Source organism: Dromiciops gliroides, chromosome 1, assembly GCF_019393635.1.
Source record: "Dromiciops gliroides isolate mDroGli1 chromosome 1, mDroGli1.pri, whole genome shotgun sequence".
Lineage (NCBI taxonomy): Eukaryota > Metazoa > Chordata > Mammalia > Microbiotheria > Microbiotheriidae > Dromiciops > Dromiciops gliroides.
The window spans coordinates 679,051,663-679,069,728 of NC_057861.1; the positions used below are offsets into that span (position 1 = coordinate 679,051,663).

At 44.7% G+C, this 18,066-nt stretch overlaps 1 protein-coding gene across 1 annotated transcript in view; it reads left to right on the plus strand.

Moving 5' to 3' along the window:
• The first annotated feature begins 7,736 nt into the window (after positions 1–7,736).
• Positions 7,737–18,066, plus strand: part of STAB1 (stabilin 1) — a 63,881-nt gene continuing 53,551 nt past the window's right edge. The window contains exons 1-9 of the mRNA XM_043969130.1: positions 7,737–7,888; positions 13,725–13,858; positions 14,287–14,402; positions 14,961–15,046; positions 15,205–15,274; positions 15,874–15,969; positions 16,328–16,447; positions 17,319–17,464; positions 17,692–17,831. Of these exons, the coding sequence (XP_043825065.1) occupies positions 7,808–7,888; positions 13,725–13,858; positions 14,287–14,402; positions 14,961–15,046; positions 15,205–15,274; positions 15,874–15,969; positions 16,328–16,447; positions 17,319–17,464; positions 17,692–17,831 (989 nt within the window). The 5' untranslated portion in view covers positions 7,737–7,807. The remainder of the gene's footprint in view (positions 7,889–13,724; positions 13,859–14,286; positions 14,403–14,960; positions 15,047–15,204; positions 15,275–15,873; positions 15,970–16,327; positions 16,448–17,318; positions 17,465–17,691; positions 17,832–18,066) is intronic.

An 18,066-nucleotide genomic window follows, 5' to 3' on the forward strand; every position in this document is an offset into this window, starting at 1 on the left:
CTAGGGTTTAATCACAAACATCTCCAGATATTTCTGTTTACATGATGCATTAATTTTTTTCTTTTTTAAAAAAATATTTATTTATGTATTTGGAATTTTCCCCACCTTACATGTAAAAACAAATAATAACATTGATTTTTAAAACTGTGTGTTCCAAATTCTCTTCCTTCCTCCCTATCCCCCCTTAAGAACTCAAGCAATTCAATATGTTATACACGTGCAGTCATGCAAAACATAGCGGACAGAAAAACTTTAGAAAAAGGAACTAACAACAACAAAATATACTTCCATCTGTATTCAGATACCATCAGTTCTTTCTCTGTAGGTGGACTGCATTTTTCATAAGTCTTTCAGAGTTGTCTTGGATCATCGCATTGCTGAAAATAAAGAAGTCATTCCCAGCAGATCATCTTACAATATTGCTGTTATTTTATATGATGCGTTAATTCTTGTCAAGCCCTGGTGCACAATGGACCTCCTCAATGAGATCCATATTGCAAATGACTTTGCGATCTACAACCGAAAAAAATCAAAGGGATAAAAAAACACATGTTACCCAGAGCTAGATGTCAACCCATTAAGTCAGACTATCCATACTCATGTCTTGGATTGTCCGTCCAGATGGGTGAGAAGCTGAGCTTAGAATTAAATAGGAGTTCTTTTTTTGTGCTATGGACCCCTTGGGCAGTATGGAAAGACCTAGGGACCTCTTCTCAGAATCATGTTTTTAAATGCATAAAATAAAAACAAAGGAAATCAATTCTATTGAAATATAGTTATCACTTACTAGCTGTGTGACCCTGGGCAAGTCACTTAACCCCAATTGCCTCACTTAAAAAAAAAGAAAAGAAAAAAAGAAATATAGTTACCAAAGGGCAGCTAGGTGGTACAGTGGATAGAGCACCAGCCCTGGATTCAGGAGGACCTGAGTTCTGTGTAATTTAAATTTCTAAATGTAGGTTCTAATCTGTGCCCCCAGTTTTTGGGGGAAACTGACTAAAATCACTGATAAACAAGTTTAGGTTTTTAAGAGTTTATTGAAAGATAGTAAAAGAAAAGAGAAAGATTGAGAACAGAATTCCTATAACCTGGCAATCCTAGCTTTCCTAATCTCCTCCTTCTGAAGTCTTGTCTCCATCATGGCATGTCTCGAAGACAAACAGACCAAGCTCCCTATGCAGCCTCCACTTCTTCCTTCCTGTTCTCCTCCCAGAAATGGGAGGTTCTTCAAGCTGATTGGTTGACTGGGCCTGAAGGTGCTCAAAGTTCAAATTTGTTAGCTTCTGAGAACCATGCTTTCTTAAGTACCCTCAAGTACCAGCCAGATGTGCTTAGAATCTAGTTAACTAGAAGTCAGAGGGGCAGCTAGGTGGCACAGTGGATAAAGCACCAGCCCTGGATTCAGGAGGACCTGAGTTCAGGTCCCGCCTCTGACACTTGACACTTGCTGGTTGTGTGACCCTGGGCAAGTCACTTAACCTCAATTGCCCCTCAAAAAAAAAAAAAAAGTCAGCCAGTAATCCAGTCAAGTCAGCAGTCAGTCCACCTTATCCAATTCAATCAGTTTAAATTAATCTCCAGGTGGGTTCCTGAGTATCTGCTAAATCCCATCTATCACATTCCATTATCTTGACACAGTTCAAATCCGATCTCAGACACTTGACACTTACTAGCTGTGTGACCCTGGGCAAGTCACTTAACCCCAATTGCCTCACCCCCCCCCCAAAAAAAGAAGAAGAAATATAGTTATCAAAATAGTATTTTTAGAATTTTATTTTCCTGCAATTACTTTTGTTTTTGTTTTTTTGCAGGGCAATAGGGGTTAAGTGACTTGCCCAGAGTCACACAGCTAGTAAGTGTCAAGTGTCTGATGCTGGATTTGAACTCAGGTACTCCTGAATCCAGGGCCAGTGCTCTATCCACTGCGCCACCTAGCTGCCCCTCCCCAATTACATATAAAAACAATTTTAATGTCCATTTAAAAAACTTCGTGTTCCAAATTCTCTTCCACCCTCCCTCCCCACTCCCGCCTTAAGAACTCAAGCGATTCAATATAAGCTATACATGTATAGCAATGCAAAACATTTCCATATTAGTCAGGTTGTGAAAGAAAACAGACCAAAAAAAACCTAAGAAAAAGAAACAAATAAAAAAAACTTCAATCTGTATTCAGACACCATCAGTTCTTTCTCTGGAGACGGATTGCATTTTTCATAAGTCCATCAGAGTTGTCCTGAATCATTGCATTTCTGAGAATAGCCAAGTCACTCATGTCTGATCATCTTACAATATTGCTGTTACTTTGTATACAGTACATTTCACTTTGCATCAGCTCATGTAAGGCTTTCCAGGTTTTTCTGAGAGCATCCTGCTCATCATTTCCTATGGCACAATAATGTTCCATCTTAATCTCATCCCATAATTTGTTCAGTCATTCCCCAGTTGATAAGCATCTCTTCAATTTCGAATTCTTTGCACCAGAAAAGGGCTGCCATAAATATTTTTGTACATATAGGTCCTTTAACTTTTTGGGCTTTTTATCTCTTTTTGGATACTGACCTAGTAGTGGTATTGTGAGGTCAAAGAGTATGCATGGTTTTATAACCCTTTGGCCATCATTCCAAATTGCTCTACAGAATGTTTGAATCAGTTTACGACTCCACCAACAATGCATTAATGTCTCATTTTCCCCAAATCCCCTACAAAATTTGTTATTTTCCTCTGCTGTCCTATTATCCAATCCAATAGGTATGAGATAGTACCCCAGAATTGTTTTGACTTGCATCTTTCTAATCAATAGTGAGTTAGAGCATTTTTTTTCATATGGCTATAGCTATGATTATTTCATCTGAAAAGTGTTCATATCTTTTGATCATGTATCAATTAGGGAATGGCTCTTATTTTCTATCATAAAATTATTTTATTATTTTCCAGTTACATGTGAAAATAGTTTTCAACATTTGTTTTCATTAGATTTTTAGTTCCAAATTTTTCTCCCTCCCTTACTCCCTTCCCTCCCCGCTCCCCAAGACAGAAAACAATCTGATATAGGTTATATATGTACAATCACATTAAACATATTTCTGCATTAGTCATGTTCTGAAAGAAGAATCAGAACAAAAGGGGAAAACCTCAAAAAAGATTAAAAAACAGGCAAGAAGTAGAAGCAATATGGTTCAATCTGCATCCAGATTCCACAGTTGTTTTTTTTTTCTGAATGTGGAGAACATTTTCCATCATGAGTTCTTTGGAATTGTCTTGGATCATTGCACTTCTGAGAAGAGTCAAGTCTATCACAGTTGATCATCACCCAATGTTGCTGTTACTGTGTACAGCATTCTCCTGGTTCTGCTCAATTCACTCAGCATCAGTCCACTTAAGTCTTTCCAGGATTTTCTGAAATCTGCCTGCTCATCACTTCTTACAACACAATAGTATTCCATTACATTCATATGCCACAACTTGTTCAGCCATTCCCCAACTGATGGGCATTCCCTCTATTTCCAATTGTTTGCCACCACCAAGAATGGCTCTTATTTTAACAGTTTTGACTCAATTCACTATGTATTTGAGAAATGAGGCCTTTGTCAGACAAATTTGCTTCAAAATTTTTTCAGTTATTATTGTTAACTGAATTTCCCTCCATCCTACTCCCTCCCCATGTCATTTACTCTATTCTCTATCTCCTTTCACCCTTTCCCTCCTCAAAGCAAAATAGTTTTTAAAAGAAATGCAGCTATCAAAATATTTCTTTAAAGCTCATGGATCACAAGTTAAGAACCCCTGGAAAAGGAAGAAGAGATTGGGGTGGATGGCATTTAGGAAATCCTATGGTGCTTGCCATGATCCCAAGTTGCCTCCTGATGTATGAATCCCTCTTTTTAATTTTTTTTAGTGAGGCAGTTGGGTTAAGTGACTTGCCCAGGGTCACACAGCTAGTAAGTGTTAAGTGTCTGAGGCCGGATTTGAACTCAGGTACTCCTGACTCCAGGGCTGGTGCTTTATCCACTGCACCACCTAGCTGCCCCTTTAAAGTTTTGTTTTGTTTTTGTTTTGTGGGGCAATGGGGGTTAAGTGACTTGCCCAGGGTCACACAGCTAGTAAGTGTCAAGTGTCTGAGGCCATATTTGAACTCAGGTCCTCCTGACTCCAGGGCTGGTGCTTTATCCACTGCACCACCTAGCTGCGCCCCTGAATCCTTCTTTTCAACACCAGGATTCTCTGAGTGATGCTGTATGGTATGGAATCACTGAACACCAAAATTGTATAAGAATCCCTATCAAGGGTGACCCAAAGGTTGAGGCCAAGGTGCCCAGCATAGGTAAGAAGGCCGCCATATATCAGCAATGACAAGTTACACAAGAAATGGCATGAAAGACCTCATCGGGTCCCATAGGACCAGAAGAGGGTGTGGGCCAGTCATGGAAGGAAAATGCCCTGGTATGCCCTCACCTCAAAAACCAAAACAATAGGGTAGCTAGGTGGTGCAGTGGATAAAGCACCAGCCCTGGAGTCAGGAGGACCTGAGTTCAAGTCTGGCCTCAGACACTTGACACTTACTAGCTGTGTGACCCTGGGCAAGTCACTTAACCTTCATTGCCCAGCCAAAATAAGTAAATAAATAAATAAAAACAATAAGGCAGCTAGGTGGTGCAATGGATAAAGCACCAGCTCTGGATTCAGGAGGACCTGAGTTCAAATCCAGCCCCAAACACTTGACACTTACTGGTTGAGTGACCCTAGGCAAGTCACTTTTTTTTTGCAGGCAATGGGGGTTAAGTGACTTGCCCAGGGTCACACAGCTAGTAAGTGTCAAATGTCCGAGGCTGGATCCGAACAGAGGTACTCCTGAATCCAGGGCTGGTGCTTTAACCACTGTGCCATCTAGCTGCCCCAAGGCAAGTCACTTTAAAAAAAAAAAAGGGAAAAAATAAAAACAATAGGCAATCCACAAATTTCACAGAAGGGCATCTCTTTTATCATACAAGAGCAAGAACTCCAACCCCCTCCTTCCATGACATCCCTTAAATATTTGATGTAAGCATTTGTTAGGGGCCCACTGTATCCCAGGCAAAGTGCTGGGGATACCAAAAAAAAAGGCAAAAGACAATCCCAGTGGGGCAGCTAGGTGGTATAGTGGATAAGGCAGAGGAGGACCTGAGTTCAAATTCGGCCTCAGACACTTGACACTTAGTAGCTGTGTGACCCTGGGCTTAACCTTCATTGCCCCGCAAAAAGAAAGAAAGAAAGAAAGAAAGAAAGAAAGAAAGAAAGAAAGAAAGGAAGGAAGGAAGGAAGGAAGGAAGGAAGGAAGGAAGGAAGGAAGGAAGGAAGGAAGGAAGGAAGGAAGGAAGGAAGGAAGGAAGGGAGGAAGGAAGGGAGGAAGAGAGGAAGAAAGGAAGAAAGAAAGAAAAAAAAAGTAAAAGAAAAAGAAAAAGACAGTCCCAGCTCTCAGGGATCTCCTACCCTGAGGACACAGCATTCAAAAGAACTAGGTCCAAATAAGCTATATATAGGGTAAACTGGAAGAAATCAAGTCAGGGAAAGCACCACTTCCTATAAGGATTTTAGCTGGGACTTGAAGGAAGCAGAGAATCTAAGAGGTGGAAATGAGGAGCGGGGAGCATTCCAGGCATGGGGGACAGTCTGAGACAATGCCCAGAGTCTGGAGATGGAGGGTCTTGTGTGAGATAAACGGCGAGAAGAGCATCATCACCAGATGCCAGAGGGCCCGGCAGGGAGGTGGGGGGAGGAGTGGTAGAAGAAGATCAGAAAGGTGCACGTGATTTCATCCACTCTCGACTCCTATCAGATTTCCAGTCCCCCCTCCTCCCCCACCCCAGGCTTCTCCCTTTCTATACTTGTGTAATCTTTTTAGTTCTTAAAAAACCAAACGTAGAGCTTCACACTTATTACTCTTACACTTCCTCATATCTGTCTGGTCTGTCTCAAATTTTTTGGATTCTGATTTTGTTAACCTTTGGTAAACATTGAATGTCAACATTGTCAAAGACTTGAAAGAACATCCTCTACTTAAAGATGGGGGAAACTGAGACCCAGGGAGGGGAAGGGGCTTGATCATATTCACAGAAGCCAGTGAATGAGAGAACTAAGAATGGAACCCAGGGGGCTTCACCCCCAACCTAGAACTCTGTTTCGTGCCTTGCAGCAGCATCAATAAAATCCCCACCTCCTACCCCAACCCCCCATTCAGATACAATGTGACACTGAACTTGGAGTCAGAGACCTGGGTTCAAATCCCACCCCCAGAAACTTTGCAGCTGTGTATCCTTGAGGCAGTCTCTAAAGCTCTCTGTATCTTAGCTTCATCATTTGTAGAATAAGGGTACTAGACTAGGGGGTTTCTAGAGTCCTTTCCCAGCTCCCAAATCTGTGCAGCGAGGTGGTCCAGTGCATAGAGTGCGGGACCTGTCATCTCCTGCACATCACTTCCCCTCCTTTAGCCTCAGTTTCCTCATCTGTAAAATGGAGATAATAATAGCAACTACCTTCCGAGGTTGTGATACTGAAATGAGATATTTGCAAAGCATTTTGTGATCTTAAATAGATAGATATATAAACTCTAGGCAGTGGGGGCACCTAGGTGGCACAGTGGATAAAGCACTGGCCCTGGATTCAGGAGGACCTGAATTCAAATCTGCCCTCAAATACTTGACACTTACTAGCCGTGTGACCCTGGGCAAGTCACTTAACCTTCACTGCCCCACAAAACAAAACAAAACAAAACAAAACAACAACAAAACTCCCCCCCCCACACACACACAAACAATAAATTCTAGGTAGCAGTAGCAGCAGCAGTAGGCAGTGGTAGTGTAGTAATGGTGGTGGTGGTACTGGTCATAGTAGTATTTAAATTCTTTGTTATGAGGGATGGCTTTCTGGAGGGGGAAATGAAGGGAAATTGGGAAATCTAGGTGATATGAAAACCAAAGATATCAATAAAAACTTATTTTTCCTCCCTCCCTGATCCTCAATAGAATGTTAGCTAAGGTGACACAGTGGATCAGTGGATAGAGAGCACAGGGCCTGGAGTCAGGAAGGCCTGAGTTCAAATCTGACCTCAGATGCTTCATAGCTGTGTGACCCTAGTCAAGTCACTTAACCCTGTTTGCTTCAGTTTCCTCATCTGTAAAATGACATGGAGAAGGAAATGGCAAACAGCTCCAGAATCTTTGCCAAGAAAACCCCAAACAGGGTCACAAAGAGTCACACCTGACTGAAACAACTGAAAAACAACAGTAAAACCTTTAAAGTGTCCCCTCCCAGAGACATTTGTACTTAACAGAGAACACTAGCCAGCCCAGATGAATCTGGATGGCCACTTTGATGGTGGCATTTTAGGCCCTTGCTGTGTGGTCATCGGTGGGGTAGAGGAGATGCCTCTGGAGCAGTGGGGGTGGGCTTCCTGTTGCTCTTCAGAACATGCTGCTCCTGCACCCCCTGGTAGCATCACTGGGGGCCGGGCTGGGCTGACTGCTGAGGGCTCAGCCTCCGGACCTGCCAAGGGCCTGAGCAGTCTGTTCCTCGGTCAGTGGCCGAGGTTTTCCTTCCGCCTGTTTGCGGCTGATATGTAAGAGGAAATCCTGATGGGTTCCTGTTTGGGGTGAACTGGCTGGGCGTTTGTGTGAGTGTGTGTGCGTGTGTGTGTGCGTGTCATTTTTAAGGCAGGCAGCTTCCCCCTAGTCCCATTCTGGTTCATCTGTGTCCTAGACGGTCTCCGGAGGTTCCATTACCCAAAAGTCCTCACCCCCATTCTGAGGCTGCCGAGTCCCTGCAGTGTTTGGCGATGCCTGGCCCTGGCAGGCCACGTCTCCTCTGGCTCCTGGCTCTCTGGCTGGCTGGCGTGAGCCAGGGGAAGGGAGAAAAGGTGGGTTGGGTCTGGTTGGGTTTGAGGCTGGGATAAAGACTCGGGCCAATATTTGGGGACAGATAGAATTGATAGAATCTCAGGGAATTGGGATCAGATTCAATGTCCCATGGATGGAACAGAGACTTAGACTGTCAGGCATTGGGAATCGTCTTTGGGAGCTTGAGAGGAATTGAGATGGAACCAAAAGGTGACTGGCCTGGATACGTTGGCAGAGGTGGAAGAGGGTGGTGGTGGTTGAAATACCATACCTGTCTCAACTCCATCTTTGTGTCCATTTTGTCAGTGACCAAACTATTAGCTCCTTTTCTGTTTCTCTTTGTCTCAGTCTCTCTTTGTCTCTGTCTGTCTCTCTTCCCTCTTTCTCTCCATGTCTCCATACATGAATTTTTGTGCATCTCAGTCTGTCTGGATATAATTAGATCTCTGTGTTCATCTGGCTGCCCCCCTCTGTGAGTAAATGACTAAGACCTGTGTTTCTATTTGTCTCTCTGACTCTAGAGCTCTCAATTCCAATTCAATTCAATAAACATCTATTAAGGCCCTAGTTTGTGCTCATCATTAAGGATACAATAATGAAAAAAAAAACCCACAGCCCCCGCCTTCAAGGAGCTTACATTCCAAGAAGAAGGATCTGACCTAGAAATAAGCAAGCTTTCAAATAGAATGTGATAGTGGGGACAAGGGAGAGAGCCAGACAAAATGGTGTAGGAAAATTTGAGGATGGATGGATGACTTTTTCTGTTTCCTCATGTCTTTGTCCCTCTGTGTCCTTGTAGATGTCTCCCTTTCTCTATCTCCATTTCTATGGTTGTCTCCCTTTCTGTATTTCTGTCTCCCTTTATCTCCATTTGTATTTCTATCTTCTTTTCTCTATTTCCATCTGTATCACTATCTCCCTTTTTCTGCCTATATCTGTATCTCTGTCTCTCTGTCCTTCTTTCCTTGTGTCTCTGTCTTCTGCTAGTCTCTCTGTGTCTCTCTCTGTGTCTCCCTGTCTCTCTCTGCCTTGGTGCTGCCTAGCGTGAGTGTGTATGCATATCCCACAGCTTTCATGAAGCCCTGTCAGGCCTGTCAACTATCCCCTATTACTAGAGTAGACATTGTTCCTGTCCCCTCAGAGTGCCCACCATTGATGGGGCATCTACTGTGGTCCTGCTCCCACATGGGGGATACAAAGTCACTGAGTGTTCAGTTCCTCTCCAACACTCAGGACCTGCTTGATCCCTGCCCCTCCCTCAAGCCCCCAAAGACATTTTTCACTGGTGACCAAGGGACCATTATGGCCCAGTCCTCCTGATTGGGGTTCAACTAAGAAATTTTTATTGGTCACTGTTCTGTCTGAGCATCTCTCCAAATTAGTTTATGTGGCTGTGTCTACATTCTCTCTCTCTCTCTCTCTCTCTCTCTCTCTCTCTCTCTCTCTCTCTCTCTCTCTCTCTCTCTCTCTCTCTCTCTCCCTCCTCCTCCTCTTCTCTCCTTTCCTCTCCTATGCTCTGCTCTGCTCTCTTTCCTGTGCCTAGAAATACCTTCCATCTTCCCCTTTTGTAGCCTTCCCTATCTTTTAAAACCCAACCCCTCCAAGTAGATTTCAGTAATTCCTTCTATCAGCAGTAGTGTTCTCCTTTCACTTCAGCCACACTTGAGTTGCATCTTTCTATCACACTCTGGAGTCTTGTATCATTTGTTTTTTTTGGTTCTTGTCTTAGTCTACTAGACTGTGAATTCTCTGAAAGACATATCCTTCTTATGCCTCCTTGTACAGTGTTCTATGCATAGATGTTGAATATGTTTGTCGAAAAGATGAATGGATGGATAGATAAAAGAAACAAAGAATGGATGGATGGATGGATGGATGGATGGATGGATGGATGGATGGATGGATGGGTGGGTGAATGAGTTTGTTGAATGGCCTGTCAAGTGGCTGTTTCTCTCTTTCTACCCCTAAATCTATACACCTCTGACCCTGATCCTGTACGTGTCTCTGTCTCTCTCACAGAGCCATGGGATGTCTCTGTCCCTCTATGGCCGAGTCTCTGTCTCTACATGAGGTCCAAATCTTGGTTTCCCTATTTGGGCTCAGTGCATAGACAATGCAAAGCTTCCTAGATGAGAGTTGACACCAGGTTTATCTGGGTTGGGGTAGAATTTGAGGTTCCTTAAGAGAACAGCATAGGACAATAAGAATAATAACCTCACATTTCTGCTCCAAAGTCCTTTCCCATCTGTTCTATCCTAAAAGCTTTAAGCACCCTTGTAGGGATAGGCAGGCCCACCAAGTGGGTTTGTCTCTATGTAACATGGGCGTTACTATCCTTAACTAACATAAGAGATGCTGGGGCCCAGACATGGCATGGGAAACTTGTCAGAGTATCATCACGAGTCATTGGAAGAGCCAAGTCTAGCATGCTAAGTCTCCAGATTCTTGGAGCCCAAGAAAAGGTTCTTGGGGAACTCACATCCCAGAGATTTGGGGAGCATGGGCTGGGAAATGCTATTATTAGGACTGGGCAGCTGGGACTTTGTCCCAGAGCACCTGAATTTGGGGAATGTTTTCTCCCTTTAATGGACCTGCAGTCCACTGTCTCTCACCCTGGGGTCCTCTGGTCCCACTCCACTCAGTGATAGTAAGTGTCAAGTGTCTAAGATCAGATTCAAACTCAGGTCCTCCTGAATCCAGGGCCAGTGCTCTATCCACTGCACCACCTAGCTGCCCCCACAGACAGTCTTCTTTGCCTCCTCTCTCTCTATTCAACTGGTTTTACTCCAAACAAATGCTGGGGCCACTGGCCTTGGGGTGACCTAGGAGGATCCCTGTCCACCACTACTAGCACCATTCAACTGAATGTGCCTCAAGTGCTGGGATTCTTACTTATGGTTCTGCATTCAAATTGGGTTAGCCAAAAAAAACTTCCTGAAAAATGTGAAGATGGGGCCCAGAGGTGTCAGACTATCAGCTGGTAGGTTACCTGCAGCCCCCAAACTCCCATGTGTGCACTGATCCAAACTATAATGTAAATTGGGAAATGTTTAATGAAACAAAGATATAATGCAACATAGATAATGTTGATTTGTGGTTTTCTAAGCCAAGATTCCAGCAATGGGATCAGTTTCTATCTGAAGTTGACACCACAGACCATATTTTGAAGGCAGGAAAATGTATAGATCAAGGGAACAAAGGGGTCCAAGCAGGGAAACTGGTGACCTCAGGACATCTTGCTCTATGCTCTTGGCCCTGAGATTTCTTTTTATATCCACCCTTGCCTCCCAAGTTTTCCTGAGTTAAAGGAACTTACTCTGACCCTGGGCTAGACTCTTCTACCCCCTCCCCCTTCCCCATAGACCTTTCTTTTACAATAGTTGGGGGTGGGGAGGTCTTACGGGGAGGACAGCTGTTGCCACATCCCTTCTAGGAATAGGCCTGGAGGTCTTTTCCCTACCACAAGACTATCCAAATCGAGGACTCAGCTCTCTTCCCAGGGTGGAGCTTCCGTAATGTCACCATAAGGCCACAGACCAAGAATCACATGCCTGCATAGTCATAGCTCATACTAAGCCCCTCTGAAATCACACTTGGTCACTTGGTCTACCCTCCAGTGGACATAACTACACACAGACAGACTCACATAAGGACCCTCATATTCCTATTGTCACATTAGGTCACAGGTTCAACTGCAAGATTTAGAGCTAGAGACCTCAGAGATCATCTTGGGCCAGTGGTATCAAGCTCCAATAAAAGTAGAGCCATTAAACCAAATAAAGATCCCTGCCTGTGGCATATTGACTTAGAAAACCACAGACTAACATCATCTATGTTCTGTTGTTTTAAAATTTTTTTTTGTTAAATATTTTCCAATTATATTTTAATCTAGTTTGGACTGCATTCTGGAGTATTGTGATTTTGATGCCTCTCATCTAGTCTAATAAAATGAGGGTCCATGTTAGGTGGGAGGAGGAATCAGAGAAGCAGTCAGTCCATATACATATGAGGAAATTTAGGCCCAGAGATAGAGTTGCTTAGTTAATTGTCCAAGAGTCACATAAATAGTAAGCAGCAGAGCCAGGATCCAAACTTGGTACTTTTTTCCTCCTGCAAAAGCTGTTTGCTTCTTAAGGAACTTTATCTTTACATCACAAGTGAGTAAATGGTATTTTGGTTAGGTTACCTGGTGTAGGTCACCTGGTTTCAGTCATTCATAGCTAATTAAAAAAGAGTCCAATGATGTTCCACTAAATTACACACATATTTACAAAAATGGAATTATGTTAAATCAATATCATAGGATAACATTAAATTACAACTGGGGTTATTTTTTCAACTTTTAAAAAATTTTATCCTTTTTAAATCATAAAACTATTTTATTATTTTCCAGTCACATGTAAAAATAGTTTTCAATATTTGTTTTTATAATATTTTGAGTTCCACATTTTTCTCTTCCCTCCCTTCCCTCTCCCCTCCCCAAGACAGCAAGCAATCTGGTTCAATATACATTCAGATTCCACAGTTCTTTTTTTTTTTTCTGGATGTAGAAAGCATTTTCCATCATGAGTCCTTTGGAATTTTCTTGGATCATTGTATTGCTGAGAAGAGCTAAGTCTACCACAGTTGATCATCACACAATATTGCTGTTATTGTGTACAATATTCTGCTGGTTCTGCTCACTTCACTCAGCATCATGATATCTACTTAATTCTTTCCAGGTTTTTCTGAAATCTGCCTGCTCATCATTTCTTATAGCACAATAGTACTCCATTATATTCATATACTACAGTTTGTTCAGCCATTCCCCAATTGATGGGCATCCCTTTGATTTCCAATTCCTTGCCACCACAAAAAGAGCTACTATAAATATTTTTGTACATATGGGTCCTTTTCCCTTTTTTATGATCTCTTTGGGATACAGACCTAGTAGTGGTATTGCTGTGTCAAAGAGTATGCACAGTTCTCTAGGACTTTGGGCATAGTTCCAACTTGCTCTCCAGAATGGTTGGATCAGTTCACAACTCCACCAACAATGCATTATTAGTGTTCCAATTTTTCCGCAGATTCTCCAACATTTATTATTTTCCTTTTTTGTCATATTAGCCAATCTGATAGGTGTGAGGTGGTATCTCAGAGTTGTCTTAATTTGCATTTCTCTCATCAATAGTGATTTAGAGCATTTTTTTATGGAAATAGATAGCTTTGATTTCTTCATCTGAAAACAGCCTTTTCATATCCTTTGACCATGTCTCAATCAAGGAATGACTTGCATTCTTATAAATTTGATTTAGTTCCCTATATATTTTCAAAATGAGGCCTTTATCAAAAACACTGACTATAAAAATTGTTTCCCAGCTTTCTGCTTCTCTTCTAATTTTGGCTGCATTGCTTCTGTTTGTTCAAAACCTTTTAAATTTAATGTAATCAAAATAATTAATTTTGCATTTCATAATATTCTCTATTTCTGGAGTTATTTTAAAAATTTTAAATTTGGTCACCATTAACATTGTAGTTTAAAGCAGAAACATTTTTGGAGCAAAATTTAAAGAAACAAATACAGAGCTTCTTACAGGGTCTAGGGAGAGACATAATGAGGTAATGAAAAGAGACTCTAAATTGAGGATCAGGAACACCTGATTGATTTTTCATCCCGCCTCTGCCCCTGATATTATTCTGTGACCTTGAACATGTCCTTTCCCCTCTTTAGGCTTCAGTTCCCACTCTTTCAGGAGATGGTCTCTACAGTCGCCAAATGCACTGACATTTTATGACTATGATTCTAGGTGGGAATATGAGGGAATACTGGGCTCTTAGACCCACCTTCTCACTTCTCACTATGTACCTCCTGTGAAGGTCCAATCCAAACGCTGTAATGTGAAGACAAAGTTCCTCACAAATTCTCCATGTACCTCATGTGCGGCTTTTAAGAATCAGGGCTGCCCAGCAGGTTGGATCAAGAACTGGGCAAAAGGCCCTGAAGACTGCAGGTATTAACCTATTTTTGTTATCCCCGCTTCCCCACCAAATACCCCAAACCCTGTGGCTGGAAAGTCCCTGGCAGGACAGAGAGGAAATTGCTAGGAACACAGTATTATTGGGAGGGTCTTGAGGTAAAATTTGCGAAAGGCTCAGCTGGTGGGTTGGAAAAAAAGAAAAAATTATCTGGAGGTGGGGATCTGCCTATGAGGAAGATGGGAGGGAAATCAATGCTGAAAGCCTCAGATACATTTTGGGGAGATGTCAAAAAGCCCCAGTGGACAGAGGAAAGTAATCCTTCCTCCATATCCTCTCAACCCTGTCTCCCCTCTCTAAAGTGGGTTCCAAGTTTCCAAGGGTTCAGGTCTCCACTGCTTGCTACCCCAAGGAAGGGGCCCTTAGGGCAGGCCCTCCATCACTGACACCTTTCTTGTCTCAGTTACACTGTGACTCTGGGAGAGAACAACATCTTGATGTCTGGATGCAGCCAGAGCTGTTGGAAAGAGGTGGAAGAGAAGGCCTGCTGTCCTGGGTACTGGGGCTCTGAGTGCTATGGTATGGGGCAGGGACAAATGGGAACACTGCAAACTTTGAACCATGGGGGTGGGCCCCAGCCCTACTAGCTCACTTCCCCTATAACAAAGGGAAAGTGACCACATGAGGCTAAAGCCATCTTACAATTGGCTCCAGGGGGCAGCTAGGTGGCGCAGTGGATAAAGCACCAGCCCTGGATTCTGGAGTACCTGAGTTCAAATCCAGCCTCAGACACTTGACACTTACCAGCTGTGTGACCCTGGGCAAGTCACTTAACCCCCACTGCCTTGCAAAAAAAAAAACCCAAACAAACAAACAAACAAGCAGCTGGCTCCTCTTCCAGCAGAGTTCTCTGACTCTAGGTCTTATGGTGGGGGTCTTGTGACCTCCACCAGACATAGGAGCTGTGCCCTTCAACCCCACCCCTAGGAGGGAGAGAGGGGTGGCTGGACCATTGGCAGCCACTGAAGCCCAAAGCCCTGGCTCATCTCTGTTAAAGTGACAGAGGGCCTGGGTTGGGGGCCTAGCATCTTCTAGGGCTGGAATGCGAGCACCACTGAACCCACTGATTCTTCACAGAGTGTCCTGGGGGAGCCAGTAAACCCTGTAATGGTCATGGAACCTGCTTGGATGGGATTGGTCAAAATGGCACCTGTGTGTGTGAGGTGAGAGGTTGTGGGACGGTCACTGAGGGGAGGTCAGGAGCGGCCACTCAGTCCCTAGGATGGAACCATGGTGAAGCAATAGTAGAAGGAAGCTTCAGAGCCCTGGGGAAGCAAAGGGGGTACCTCTCAACCAGCCAGTGGACTACATCTCTCCCCAGGAAGGATATGGAGGCTTTGCTTGCCAGGAGTGCAAAGATGGGAGCTCATTTGGTCCTGACTGCAAGTCAGGTAAGAGGGCAGGGGTCAGAGAGAACAAATGGCGTCACAGAGACACAGGCCAAGAGACAGAGCCTAAGGCGGGAGGGGTGGAAAGAGAGACACACACACACACACACACACAGACAGTGATGAGCATGCAGACCAAAAAAAAAGAAACATCGGACACAGAGAGATGTACTCAGAGATACAGAGAAAAAGAGAGACAGAAAGAGACAGAGGTAAAGACAGATAGAGACCCACAGAGACTGACCAAGAGGCAGAGAGACAGAGACAGAAACAGAGAGAGACAAAGTACACAGACCTGGAGAAACCATCAGGCACAGGGACCAAAAGAGAGACCTAATCAGAGATCCATATAAACAGGCCCATTCAGTCTGATTTCACCTGTTCACACCTCTCTCCCCTGCCCATGATCCCGTGGGAGAAGGCCTTTTGTTTCCCTGGCCCCACCAGGCCTTAAGGATTTTGGAGAGGGGATTGGGGTGGAGTCCTGTGTTGTTTTCACAGAGTGAAGAGCCTCCAGGTGTTGCTGGGGTGGGGTGAAATGACCAGGCCTGATCCCAGGCTTCATATCATGAAGCTCTATTACCTTCTTTTCTGCCTTCCAGCATGTGCCTGTGTCCACGGGGTGTGCAAGAGTGGGCCTGGTGGCGATGGGAGCTGTCTCTGCTTTGCTGGCTACACTGGCCCTCTGTGTGACCAGGGTGAGTGGCCCAGGCCAGCAGGGCCTCAGGAGCCATTTCCAGGGTAAAGGGTGGCCACAGGCATGCAAAATAGCAGGTGGGGACTGTGGGTCAGTCCTTAGTGATTCACGGGTGCCCCAATTCTTTCCTGTCTAACAGGTCCCATGAGAATCTTAGGGCTAGAAAGGAGCTTAGAGATTACTGAGCCCAGCCCCCCCCCTCCCTGCCATTTACAGAGGGGGAAATTGAGGTTCAGAGGAAGGGCATGTTTTGCCTGAGTTGATACAGTAAGTCAGTGTCAGAGTTAGAACAGGGACCCCCAGGGGCTCCTGACTCAGTCCTTCTACTAATCTGTCCTATTCTTTGTCTCCACTTCCAGAAGTGCCAGCCTGCAAGGACTTGGCCTGTCCAAAGAACTCCCAGTGTGTGGGCACAGACACTGGGGTGCCCAGCTGCAAGTGCCTACCAGGCTACGTGCTCCAGGGCAGCAGATGCCAAGGTGAGCCCCTGGGACCATCCAGCCCTAGACCTCTCAAGGCCCAAGGGAAGCCTTTGCTGTCCCCCAATTCTCCACATCTCAGTGTGGGGCCTCCCCTACATGGGTATGCTTGGACCAATACACACGACGGAGGGACAAATTGTGAAAATGGGGAAGCTTGATTTCAGTGCCCTCAGTCTTTCCTTTCTGTTCTGTCTCTTCCCTTTCTCATACTCCTGTTTTTATCCTGCTCTCTTCTCGTTCCCCTTTTCACTGAAAAAGGATCCTACTTGGTCATTTACACTTTAGTATGAATTAGGCATTGGCCTGATTTCCTTGTGGGAAATGAAAGACACCATTTTCATTAAAGGGATACATGGATTTAGCAACTGTTCAGGGAAGGGAAGGGCCCTGAAATTATATCCCTGTGTCATATCCTATCCTGTAGGGACAACCAAGGGTTCTATCCAGCCAACAAGATGACTGAGAATTCATTGTTGTTTGATTTGTTCATTCATCCCATGCATACATGCATCCATTCAATGTATATTAAGTGGGACAGCTAGGTGACACAATGAATAGAGCACCAGCCCTGGATTCAGGAGGACCTGAGTTCAGATCTGACCTCAGACACTTGACACTTACTAGCTGTGTGACCCTGGGCAAGTCACTTAACCCCAATTGCCTCACCAAAAAAAAAAAAAAGAGAGAGAGAGAGAGATACTTTGGAATGTATATTAAGTGCCTACAAACATGCTGGGCTAGGCCCTGTATATAAAACAGGCTAACCCAGCTTCCCTTCCTGATATTCACAGCTCCTCTTCTTTCTTGAATCTTTCAGTCAAAGATCCGTGTTCTTCCTCTTCCTGCTCTCCTTTTGCTACATGCTCAGTCCTGGAGGATGGAGACTTTAGATGCCAGTGCAAGGCCGGTTACCATGGTGATGGGAAGTTCTGTCAGCCCCTGGACCCCTGCACTTCCAACTATGGTGGCTGCCCCAGCGCTACCACCCGATGCCTATACCAGGGGCCAGGCAAGGTGATGGAGGGCTCCCAGCCAGAGGCACTGGATGAGGGCAAGGTTGGGAGGGACGGGCTGGGATGGCCCTAGGATGTTAGACTGAACTACATCCCGCATCCAGGACTCAGGCTCAGTCCTATGGGAGCCACCCTGCGGTGGGGGTGGAGAGAGAAGGGGCTCCTTTCCTTGCCCCACTCCAAGCCACGGTCAACAAAAGATTTCCCTTCCTTCTCCCGGCTCCCCAGTCCATCTGCACCTGTAAGCCAGGCCTACTCAGCATTAGCAGCAACATCTCAGAAGGTTGCAGGCCTGCCACCACCTCCTGCCAGCATTTCTTCTGTGATAGTTCAGCCACTTGCCAGATGGATGAGCAGGGGAAGCCCAGGTGAGTGTGCGTGAGCGTGTGAGAATGCATGGTGAGTATGGCGGCCTGACTCTGAAGGCCTGAGCGTCTGTCTGGAGGAGCAGGTGACCCATTCTCTGTATGAGTATAAATGAGAGGCAGCCTGCTCTAGGTGAAGGAGCGCACCAGTCAGAGGGTCCCAACCTCGGTTCAAATCCCAGCTCTCCCTTCATGGTCCCAGTGAATTTGTGGAAGTCACTTAACCCCTGCGAGCTTC